The following is a 13,198-nucleotide window of genomic DNA, read 5'->3' on the forward strand; positions in this document are numbered from 1 at the left end:
CAAATCATTGCAATCTGGTATGATAATTTGATAACACAAAATCAGTACAAAGGGAAACAAAATAATGATGCTTTTCTATGAAATAAGATGATACTTTAAGTAAATTCTGAAAGATGAATAAAAATTTAATGAAGAGAGTTTGAGGTTAACCTTGAAAGTGATTTATGAGGGAGGGTATATACCTCACTCATTCATCTGATTTGGAAAATAATGGCTTACTTGATCGGGGATTATTTCATAAAGCTGTGGTTGATAGCAGTACTCCTTGGCCAAAGCAAAAAGTAAAACTGATTATACAGAAAAAGGAAAAAAAGTCAGTAAACAAAAGAATCATTTCCAAACAGGGCATCAAATTCTGAGTATAGAGATGGAGATCGGGAAATTGATTGAATGAGAGCGGAAATCACTGAGTGAACAGAAAAAGTTGGAAGATGCTTGCTGAGAACAAAATACTTGGAACAGGCGTTGATTTACATAGTTAGATTTTATCTTTTCATAAAAATCTGATAATGTAAGAAACTGTTCAACTTCTTTTTCTATGCATACTTCATATTCCAAGAGTAGTTTCTAATGAAGTTTAATAATGATACTAGAGAGAGAATGAAAATACTTATTTTTATTATTTTTGTTCACATTGAAATAGAAGCTAACAGGTAAGTCTTCTCAAGTCCTTTGTGAGTAAAAGTCCAAGTAAACATCACTGATGGAAACAGCCTCAATTCTGTAATCAGCATGACTTCATAGATGTGTGACTAGTTTTTTTTTTTTTAATAAGAACATTTTTAAAAATTCTGAAGCTGTAGATTATGTGCACATCAACTACCATAGTTTCTAAACCATGGCAAGTGTTAAAAGCTTTCTCTTTGCTGTTTATGTGTTGCTGCAGCAGCTAATTTCAGAAGAGGAGTGTGCAGTTAAATTTGATGGAGCACACTGCATCTGCTCAATTCCATTGAGTCTAATGGTCCTGCCAAAAGGCTGCATTAGCATTATAAGACAATGTTCTCCAGGTTCAAATAGATGTAGGACAGGCCTCATAATAGAGATTCTTGCGTCACCGAATCTAACAAGAACGTGCCTGAAAGGCTGTAGCACAGAAAAATAACTGGATTCAGTCATATATATATAATCTCCTCAGAGGTTTTACAGGGAGCAATTTTGTCTTGAATTCTTATGAAAACAAAACACCAAAAATTACCGATACTAGGATGTTGATTTCTTTCTGAAACAAGCTGAAATTCTTGAGGATTGCAAGAAAGGTGACAGCTATTCAATGCTTGTTATGAGGATATTTAATAAATTTGGGATTAAATTAGATTAAATTGACATAGTAGTGGTATTCTGGGATGTGGATTTCTTTGGAAATCTGATGAAAACTGGAAATCCTCTACCAGAAAGAATGTACAACCAAATATATACATTAAATTTAGCATATATTTTCAGGGGATTCAGCCATTTCCTAAAGGTTATTTTTGGACTTCAAGTTAAAAAAAAAAACCTTCTGTAACTGAGAAATATTAGGAATATTTGGTCCATGGATTTCTAAGAACAGAAATAAAGAGGACAAATTATTTTACATGGATCAGGTGATGACATTTCCTTCTTTGAATGAATGTACCGTGGCAGGCTTCTTCTAAGGGAGATCTCCCTTGACATTACCTCTACACACTGTCTCTTATCCCACCGTACCCCTAGCAACACCCAGTCATTCTTTGTCATATAGATTTTTTATTTTTTTCACAGCAATTAATAAAACTAGAACTTATTTTTTATTGATTTTTTCTGTTGCAGCCTGGTCCCATTAGAATGTAAGAACATGAACACCTTATTTGTCTGTTGACAGCTATATCCCTACCATTTAGAATGCTGTCTGGGAATACATAATGCAGTAGTATCTGGTTGTAAAGTTGGCTAACTATCCACTGGCAATATATATGAATTCAGGTTAAGTCAAGAATGATAATGACAAACAGCTGGCTGGAAACGCATTACTGCAGCATGATAAGCTTCCATAACACACTTAAAACGGTCAGTGTTTCTTTTATTCAGCTCATTTCTTGCTCCATTGAAAATTTTTTTTGGTCACAAAATATTAATTTTCTTAAAATGCCCATTTATATGCAATGTTTCCAAGTCTGAATTGTGGTAGGGAATATATCTTATGGCACTATTTTTTTCATTTATAAAAAACAGTTGCAAGCTCTTTCAGGCATAATATAACTTTGATAGGGATGAAACATGAAACTGAACTGCATATATATGTGTGGCTTAATAGCAAACTTTTCAGGGCACTGAAATATTCTTGAGAACTTTTCCATGTTCACCATATCACTTCATATCTTTAACTAGGAATATATATGTTCACATCATATTTTAATATTGTCATAGATAGAAAATATAAAAGTTACTGTATTCTCTTAGCAAGGTACAACTTTGTTCCTTTCTTATATGTCACTTTTAAGTCATGTTTAATAATAATTTATGGCTGTAAAACCTATTTGGCACTTGATAAACTGAGCTTCAAAGGAAGTAATTTTTATGCCAACCAGTTTGACATTTTGGAGACAAGGCAGACTCCAAACAGGATTAAAGTTCCACTAAACCTGATGGAATAGATCAACCAAAAGAGAAAAACTGCATAACATAATTTTCAGATGTAAGTCAGTTAAATCAGCTTGGTAAAATCAGATGGGGGAAGCATTTTTTCCTGATTGGCTAAACAGTAGAGCAAATAGCTTTCTATTCTTTATTCAAGAGATTTTCGAAATTCGCATTCATCATTTCTTGGAAAGATAAGGAAAAATATGTTCATGATGTTGTTTTTCTTCCATAAGTTAATGCTGCCATTATTTTATTTTCTAGTATAAATCCAACAATTCAAAAGAACAGATTTTATTAAGTCCCAGGCTTTCTCTGAAGCCACTAATGATGACAAATTTTAGCTAATAGTTTTATGCTAAGTTTAGTTAACTTTTAGAACGAGAAATGATTCTATAATCCTGATTTCAGTATGCATACTCCTTGCTGAGCTGAATGACATTTATGACTCCTGGCCTTTTTATAAATAACTGTTTAACGCTATAAGCATTAAGTAATGAAGGGTTTGTTTCATCCCATAGCATCCACATATAATTCATGCTTCCTGCCTAGAACACTAGGTAGACTATTTCGTAGTAGCTCAGAACATTCTACTTAGCATCTGATGATGGAGAAAGTAAAGTACACTTTGTCTCTGTATGTCCATTTTTTTTTTAGCTTATAAACAACAGAAACATACTGTGCAGTTCTAGAGGCTGAGAAGTACCAGCTCAAGGTGCCAGTAATTTCTATGTCTGCAAGGGCCCTTTTTCAGCTTCATAGATGATTCCTTCTTGCTGTGTCTTCAAATGAGTATCCATCCTTTGATCATGTCATGGGAACTTTATCACACAGAGTACAATAAAAAATATAACTACTCCATCAAGTCAACAAGATGACATTTTTTATTCTGTTTTCCAACATATTGTATTTCTATAAAGCTAGGTTTTTATATACTCTGTAATGGCTGAAGTGATCAGATAAGTTTTTAATTTTTTTTTGTAAATTATTCTTTAAGGAGAATAACATTATAGGACTATTACATGTAAAACTTACCTTAATAGGGAAATAATCGGTTTTAGTTTGAAAGGAACATAAGCATAATTTTATATATAGTTACATTTTAAAAATAATTTTGCTGGTTGAAAAATTCATACATCTAAATTTGGTAATGATTTTAAGATACAAAAACTTGTTTCTTATTAAGAATAAGAAACAATAAGAAATTAGCATTATTTTCTGAAGATAAGATTTCATCAGAGAGAATACTATGACTACAAAGGTGAAATGACTCCATGTGTATGGAGACAGGAATCAGAGATTCTGAGTTTGTGATGAAGCTTAACTAATCATAATTCTATTTATATAACACATCTGCTGTTATTTTTTCTTTTATCTCTACATATTGGAAACATAGTGAAATGCTACCATTTTCTGAAGTTGTAGATATAAGTTCAGGTGCAAGTAATAAGCATTGTGATTCAAGTGCCACAAATAACACACAAACACAATCAGACCATGAACATATTATTATTTGAGTGATATGAAAGCTTGTTAATGATCTGGTTAATTCAGAAAATATCAGTTACATAGTTCAGTTAGGATTAAGACTTTCTGAGCTTGGATTTCTCCAATGCTTTGATTATGTGCGTGATTTAAAAATACTTATCATTTCCCTCAGAAGATTTATTTGTTGGAGATTAAAAAAACACTGAATAGAGTAAGGTCTTATTTATTTCAGGCACAAAACTGATAATTTATTAAGAAAAATGCTTTTAATCTGTAAATGTTCAATGATTATCACATTTTTAAACTCCGGTTACCCCACTTCTAGTGACAAAAATAAAATCTGTGCTTGCTCTAAAAGCACATACACTATAAGTTGGAAGTGGTGATGAAATCTCACTTAGAAAACAATAAAGTGCTTTGCAAGCTTCATACCTCATGAATAAGCTGTGATCATCCAAATTTTGAATGTATGTGTTGCCATATAACATCATTTTAAAAAACAAATAATGAAGATTCAGATATCTATTGGAGGCTGTCTACTCAAAAATTCATTCATTTTGAAAATTAAAGTGACTTTTTTTCCTCATACAAATTCAATATATGGAACATAGACTGATTATTTTTGTGGTGTGTATGCAATGACAAGTGAATCTCCTAAATTTTCCAACTCCCAATAGCAAACTAGAGGTTATGTAGACTTGTAAAAAAAAAAAGAATAAAATATTGCAAAAGGACCCAGAATAGTCATTAAATCATGCTAAGTTTTTGTAGGCAAAAAAAGAAACCTGTGTTAAACCTTGACAGTTTCAAGATTGGGTTATTTAATTCTACAGTTTCGACAGTGAGATATTCGAGGATGATGTTTTACTTGTAACATTTGAAATAAATTACATTTAAATATTAGGATTTCTTTACATGATGCTTTATCTAAATTATTACATCCTTATCTTTCAAAGAAAATGGTGGTAGTATGTATGTGTGAAACTAGTCATTTAAAATAATTTGTTATATTATTTATTATAGGATATACTTTTTAAATTGTTAGTTTCCATGTTAATTTCCATATATGTTTATAGAGTTATTAACATAAGTATTAGTAAAGCTCTTCTCTTTGGGTTACATTATTTTTCCTCATACAGTGAATCAAAGTAGCAAAGGGTTGCTTTTCCATTTTGTTTTCTGAATTGATTATTGACACTTTTGAAATCACAAAGACAACTCCCAGATCTCCCCATCACTTTCTTTTGCACAAATCTTGCCAATAACTCCTCAGGGCTCATAATGTAAATCTAGAGGACATTACAGAAATTTTCTTTTCTTAGAGTTTTCAAATGTGCTTATGTACTTTTCAGGGTTCTAATATAAGGAATTTCATTATTACAAGTTGTATGTAAAATATAAATTAAATACTTGTACATTTAACTATGAAGAACAAAATTTTAGTGCATATAATAAATGTGTAGAGTCAACTCAAATCCAATATTTAGAATCCAGCTGCGTCTTGTTCAAGAAACTGTATGTGTTGCATTCAGTGGAGTAAACAGAGTAACTCAGGTGTACGAAGTTAGGTTTTGCCTTCAATGTCAGTGGCCCAATAAACTTGGAGTAAAATAAAGACACTATGTAAGGTATCTGTTTTGGTTTTCATTTTAGGTCATAATGCTTACGTAAAGGGGTAAGCCAAGAAAATTCTTCTTGGCCACACTTGAAAATGGACTCATTTACTGAGATTAAATTTCAGTGTATTTTATAAAAAATATTACTTTCACAGAAGTGAAGAGATACAATAGCACAATGGTGGTTACAATGGTAGAAATACATACTGCCAATAAATTGTTAGCAAGAGATTTAAAAATGACTGTACAGCACCGCATCAGAGAATTGTGTTAACAGCAAAATGATTAATGTTATTTTTCAATATAAATGAAATCCTTCCTTTTTTTAAAGCAACATATTGGGTAAAAGTGCTTTTTGTTCTTCTAATTCCTACCAAAATATTTCCTGATGTGGAGCAAAAGACAGAAAAATATGACAGTTAAAAAAGAAGACATTCATGCATTTAAGCCGCCATTAGTCTCTGACTCTAATATAAGGCAGATCATTAATCTCTTGCAAAACTATGACTTTAGCCACTTAAACTCTTTTTTTAGTGCTTTATATGACAAGGACATGATAGGCCTTGCAAATTTAGAAGTTAAGATGTGTTTCCAACATGGTAAGTTAGACAAGCTCAGCTATTTTTTGAAACACCAACTTTACAATAAAAAATGCTTTGCTTCGGAGAAATGATGAAAAATAATAATAAAGAAAAAAACAGAAGGGTTCCTATAGAGTTTATCACAAATTACACTGTTTAGATCAATGAAAACATTTGCCTATGTGTCATCCTCTGTCTTGATGATATGGAAAAGGGTGACATTGAACAGGACCTGGTGGCCGTTGTTCCAGGCATAAAGAGCTCGATCTCTTGCATTGTAGTCAAGCATGGATATGTGAAAGTATTGGTTATGGAAGGGAATGTCTGTGTACTCATAAGTGGAGGTTTTGGTGGAATAGGAATAATACACCTTGGCTCCAGTTAAGTGGGAGTTGGTGACATACAGTGTCCCACAGATCATGAAAGATTCCCCTGCACTTCTCTTGGGGTAGCCAGTGCTCCAGCTCTTCATCACCTCCAAGGTATCTTGGTTAAGTTGGCTGATGACAATATTGCCTGCATTCTGGTTAGTTGCATACACAGCCCACAGCCCGATTTCATCAGCCATTAGGTCGATGTCAGAGAATCCACCCCAGGTGTAGGGGTAAACATTATGAAAACCAGCATACTCCAGGCTTCGTTGGGCAAGCACTCTCCCCATATCAAAGCTGTATTTGATGATGATATTACTCTGATACTTGTTAAAATAGAGTGAGCCATTGTAGACAACATGGTTAGTTCCTGCCCACTTGAAAGGAAGGTTGTATGTCCTTGATTCAGCCCCACTGACAAAGTCTGCAATTGATTTGTATTCACGAACAATTTTATTGTTAGTATAACTGTCCATGTACCAGACCTGAGAAGAAGGAAAAAAATAAATGGAGTGACTAAATTCTGTACTTTTCTGATAATTCCAAAAGAAAGACAGTGAGAGTCAGCACATATTAATATTATAATTCTCAGGCTCTGGAAGCCACATTATCTTACTGCTGACCTGCTGCAATGTGAGTATTTCAGGTTTTGTAAAAATATTGCTATGGTCTATTGATGTGGAAAAGAAATAACTGAATTCACTGTCTTGACATCAGTTTGCCTTTTGCTTTTTCTTTCTCTGTTTTTTAAATTCCTGACCATTTGGTGCATATCACTGAGTGAATCAAACATATGTCAATGCAAATTACAACGCCTGATAAATCAATGCAATCAGTGAAAACTACAACAAATATAACCTTGGCAAATTACATTTATTCTATCTCTTGCTCTGAAAAAAGGGTATATTCTAATTTTGCATATTCAATTGAAATAAGTACCATAGAATCTTCTAGAAACACTTTATTGGGCTAGCTTGTAAGTACAACTACATTTTAATGAAACCATTTTAATAACTTAATAACTAACCTCATTTGGATGGAACCCTTGAGAATCTTAATTTATACTGAGTTCTGCAATAGGGCATAAATAGAACTATCGCAAGTTTTTAGTATATTGATTTACATAATACAGGCATTGCCAACTTATGAAAATACCCCCAAAAGTTTCAGTGCTATATCTTTTAATATTACCTCTAGACTCCAGAGATATTTAAGCTTATTTAGCAAATTTATTTTGCCCTTGAGTTTTTCACTTATTTAGTGCTATTGTTTTTTCATACTAAAGAACATATTTTAGAAAGAGTATAGAGGGAACTTTGTATGATTGTAATTAGCCCTTCAAGCATAAAACATGACTAAAATCAATATAAAATAGATTCACTAAACTGATGAATTAGAAGATGGAAAATTTTACTAAGATAGATTTGCCATTCTTCCTTAAATATGTTAATACTATAAAACAGAAAATATTTGCAAATTATGTAACAGTTTTCAAGTACAAACAAATACCCCTGAAGAAAATGAATAGTCCAGAAGAGACAAAGTGTAAACAGAACTTAATTCTAAGCAAAGGTGTTTGTGGGAGGAACATACTCTGTTGTTTTTTTCAGATGCTAAAGGATCTGTCATCCAAGCACCAAATCGGGTTCCGGATGTCTTGACCGTAATTGGGCCTGTGATTTTCATCAGTTTGCCACATGCTAAAATTAGAGAAACACAAACATGTTAAGTGAACACAGGCAGTGATTCTAATACACATACACTAAGAGCAAAGAAGGGGATCGTAAAACTAAGTCAATCCATGGGATTAACATAACGTTTCTGAATGAATAATTATTCATAGTTCAAAGTCCTGGGCCTTTAACCAAACTTTGAACCATCAGGAGTTGCTTTTTCAATGCTCCAAATTTTGAACATAAATTTTTAAAGTGGGAAATGATTTGTACACTCTGAAAAGAAATAAATGAGGAACAACATTATTGATATACCAATTCAGGGCTGCTTCTCTTAAGTAAAAAGTTAGGCAAATGAAGTGAATTGCCCATAGACCAGTTTACCTGATGGCCAGAAACTCCTGCCCTTCCCTGCCCCCATGCTTTGTGACTATGGATAACTTATACAAGCCAGAAAAAAACAGTTCCAACTGATTTTCAATCTGTATTGGCAAAGAAGCAGCCTCCAAGAAAGATATCTTTATAGGCTATCAATAAAAAATTCCGCCGGTCACAGTGGCTCACACCTGTAATTCCAGCACTTTGGGAGGCTGAGGTGGGTGGATCATGAGGTTAAGAAATCAAAACCATACTGGCCAATATGGTGGAACCTTGTGTCTACTAAAAATACAAAAATTAGCTGGGTGTGGTGGCATGAGCCTATAGTTACAGCTACTTGGGAAACTGAGGCAGGAAAATCACTTGAACCTGGGGGGCGGAGGTTGTAGTGAGCCGAGATTGCACCATTGCACTCCAGCCTGGGCAACAGAGCAAGACTCTGTCTCAATAAATAAGTAAATAAAAATAAAAAAATCAGTCACAGTCTATCAAAAAGAGGTAGAGTTTTGAAAGGCAAATGCCTTATATAGATAACAGGTCTGATAGGGCAGATATGAACACACAAAGAACAAAATCCCAAAAACTCAGACCCTCAGACCCCAAAGTCACATGCAGATGAAAGATGAAGAGATGTAATACATGACAAAAATTAGTGACTTTCATGACAAAAGTTGTAATATTTTTATCAGCCCACCTGCAAATAAGATCTTAGAAATAACCTGGACTTCATAAATGCCAAAAGCAAAACCAAACAGAAAGCTAGGCATTTTTGTGAGATTTTAAGGAAGATTACCATAGAGTTTTAACTATATTTTAAAATATTGTTTTTGTCCCTTTATCTGGATTATATTACTTTGGGTGCTTATCTTTATTTTAAATTCAAGTTTTATTTTAGATTGGGGGGTACGTGTGCAGGTTTGTTGCATCGGTAGACTGCACACAGTTAGTTAAGCATAGCACCTAATATATAGTTTTATGAGATTTTTAAACCTCAAAATTTAAAAGTGATTTATTATACACATTGCAAAAGGCAATATGGCTGCTTATAAATGTTGGGCTTTGGTCTAAACAAAAGTCTTCTTCTTGTCCATTTACACCATGTTACCTTCTTCTATTTCTTTATTTTTTAAAACTTTTTTGGGTCCTATTTGCTCTACATACCTTCTTTCCTCCTCTGCCCATTGATAAATGGCAGAGGATAAATTTCTATTAATCTGTTGGTTCTTATTTGTTTGGAAGGAAAAGAACACATACCCAAAGCAAATCAAAGACAAACTAATTCTAACCTAGAGCTTATTTTGGCTCAGTTTCTCTATATACGCTTCTTATAAGAATATTTTATAATTGGCAGAATACTAAGTTTTGCAGTTAGGAAGATGATGAATGGTAACATTATATCTTGCACTATTAGTTCAGTGATAACTACAAATTTACTAATCTCTAGCATTTCATAAAACCTGAATTGAATATATTTTTCCCCTTTTGTAAAAGAAATCAAATGTGATGGCATTGTTATATCCACAGAGCAAGTTACTTTATGATTTCCTCAAATCTGAAAAAGACTTTATGGCATTATCTGTATTGAATAGCAAGACCTTGCATTAAGCCTATTTGGAATATGTAAGCTCTAATTGCTATAAACACATAAACAATATATGAGTAAATTAGTATCACTTTGAAATAGAAAACATTAATCATATTCTGAATGGATCTAGTCGAGTATATTCTCTGAATGCAGAATAAGTGAAAGTAATATTATTTTTAATAATGTCCTATATAAATATTTTTTAATCAACAGGTGATATGAGCATAACAATTTCAAGTGTAAGTAGAGTATGACAAATAAAAGGGCATTTCTTTCCCCTAAAAAGCATCATAAAACATGTGATACATTTTTCTAAGCATGGGAAAGTAATTCTGACTTAAGATGATAGACTGATACATGATTTTATCTCCTTTCATTTTCTATGATCTCATTAAAGTAATAGTACAGGAGTAAACCATGAGGGGAAAAAACCAAAAGCAAAAAAGCAGAGCAAAGGTACAAGAGCCCTTGGTGGAGAAGTTTTAACCAATTTCCAGAAGGCAGGGTTGGTGAAGAGCGGTCATTAAAGATGAAGATGGAGTAAGATGCATCTGTGTGTCTACAGAGCAAGTGAGACCCGAGGAGGGAGATGATCTGCCTTGAAGAGGAGAAAGAGAGGACTCAGAAACATAAAGAGAAAGAATGCTAGGAGTGAGACAGGACTCTGGAAACAGGTACACCACTTAAACCATGCCTTAAGAGTGATTGATTCCATCTTTATCTGTAGATGCAGGACTCCAGAAGGCAAAGAAAAACCAACTGTGAAACCTATTAAGCCTATTTGGAATATATAAGCTCTCAGATCACTAATACACTGTATTAGTGATCTGAGAACACTTAGGATGATTAACATAGACATTGGAGGGTCAGAATAAAGGCTCCTACACAATAACATTGGTGGTTTCCCTGCCCACTCACCATAGAAACAATGGTCAAGCCCTATCTTCAATAACAAGAGTTTCCAAGAAGATTTTTGTTTAAAACTTTAAAAATGTGTGTATAACCAAGGAGATATTTTCAAAAAGTTTGTAAGAATAACTGATGTAAATGTGCAGAAAAAGCAGGGCTTTTTACAGAAGTAACTCAGAGAATAGACAAGATACTAGTACAGATTTGTATAATATATGCTGTACACTGTGAAAGGAAAACACAAAAGAACCATTAGAGTTAGAAAACAAAAATATAATTATATTAAAAAATAGATTGGAAGATAAAAAAAGTTATCCCCAAAAATAAAGCAAAAAAGATAAAAATGAAAATAAGAGAAAAAATATGGAGGCATCTAGGATCTATCCAGAAGCTCTAACATCCAGAGAGAAAGGTTTCTAGGATGAGAGGAGAGAGAAAATGAGGGGAGAACATTATCAAAGAAATTATACAACAAATCTCCCCAGTAACAAAAGCTAAATATTCAAAGAACACATAATAATTACTGAAGAAAGATCTACTTAAAAAAACTACTCTGAAATGTTAGAAGATGAATAATAAACTGAAATGGAAATTTTTAGAGAAAGAATATGAGCTTGTCCATGCAAACAGATAGAATTAGCCCAGAATTGGGCTTCTCATCACCAATATTGGATGCGAGAGGAAAATGATGAGGGCCTTTACACTTAGGAAGAAAATCAAAGAAACAGAATAAAGATATTTTTTGACATGTGAACTTCCCAAAAATTTACCTACAATGAACACTTTCTTCAGAAGTTACTTGAGGATATATTGCAGTGAGTACCTCAAGACAGGGGAAGACACAAGACAGGAAAATAGTCGTTTCCTGTCCCAGAATGACAACTCTGCAGTTGGTCTTGAGAAAATGAGCCCATAATGGACACACAGTTCCAAGAGGGAAGTCTCAGAAATAAGTGGAATTGATACATAGATAGACTATATGAGATTCTCCAGAAAAACTGGGTGTGGCAAAGGCAATTATTGATGTATACAGAATAATTCACTGAATTTAACCTAGTAATAGTCTCCTTTGAATGGGAAAAATATGACATTGGACTTACAGAGGAAGGAAATGCATCTAAGTCCACCATTTAGCTCCCAAAGAACAATATTAACATTGCTATAATAATGTAAACACTCATGTCTAACTTGTAGAATCAGCCCATAAACTAATTACATAAGGCTTGTCAGACATCTCATCTGATCTGTGATTATAGAAAAGCCAAAATGTTTCCAACCGTGACAACATGGAGAACAGGTAAAGTCCACATTGTTAGGGAATTAAACACTGGGGCAGGAAATGGAAAAAACGATGGGGGTGTAATTGTCTTCACATTTTAAAAATATGGTGGTAAGAGATTTTCCTATTGTTGAAAAATAATGAATATTTAAATTTAAGACTTGAAATTACAAATTTTATAGGGTCGAACTGTGAATACTCATGAAATCATATTAGGAGGAAACATGAAAGATAGTGGAGTTGGCAAAGTTATCTAAATCCTCATCTTGCAGATCAGGAAGCCAATAAACCATGTCTAAAACTGTAAACCAAAATAATCGAAGAAAAAAGCATGTTATTAGAAATATAGACATAATGACTGATAGCCCTAAGATTAAACTGTTAAATGTGGTTAAATCTGGGGAGCAGAGCTGAAGAAGGAGACTGGTGCTTTTTATTCTAAGCATATAATTTTCCAGCTATGTGCATACAATATTTAGGTTATAATGGAAAAAGTTAAAATAGCTGCAAAAATTCAGTAGCCTTTAATTTTATAAAGCAAAAATCATACTTATATATTGCCTTTTGAAAAATCATTTCCAGGTTTTATATGCCATGCTTCCTCGGGGCCAGGAAGTAGTTGAAATTGGAAGAGGTAAACAGTTTTCAGAAATGGAAGCTGTGAATATCCTGCATTTTAATTTGGTCTTTATCCTGTAAGGAATAGATTAAAACTCTGTT

At 33.2% G+C, this 13,198-nt stretch overlaps 1 protein-coding gene across 1 annotated transcript in view; it reads right to left on the reverse strand.

The window, feature by feature from the left end:
- Positions 1-596: 596 nt before the first annotated feature.
- OLFM3 (olfactomedin 3) overlaps positions 597-13,198 on the reverse strand; it is a 204,939-nt gene continuing 192,337 nt past the window's right edge. Inside the window, exons 5-6 of the mRNA XM_012466450.3 lie at positions 8,248-8,354; positions 597-7,139 (exon numbers count right to left, since the gene is read on the reverse strand). Coding sequence (XP_012321873.1) covers positions 6,462-7,139; positions 8,248-8,354 — 785 coding nt within the window. The 3' untranslated portion in view covers positions 597-6,461. The remainder of the gene's footprint in view (positions 7,140-8,247; positions 8,355-13,198) is intronic.

The sequence above is a fragment of the Aotus nancymaae genome, unplaced genomic scaffold (genome assembly GCF_030222135.1).
Source record: "Aotus nancymaae isolate 86718 unplaced genomic scaffold, 86718_ANA_hifiasm-v0.15.2.pri h1tg000117l, whole genome shotgun sequence".
Lineage (NCBI taxonomy): Eukaryota > Metazoa > Chordata > Mammalia > Primates > Aotidae > Aotus > Aotus nancymaae.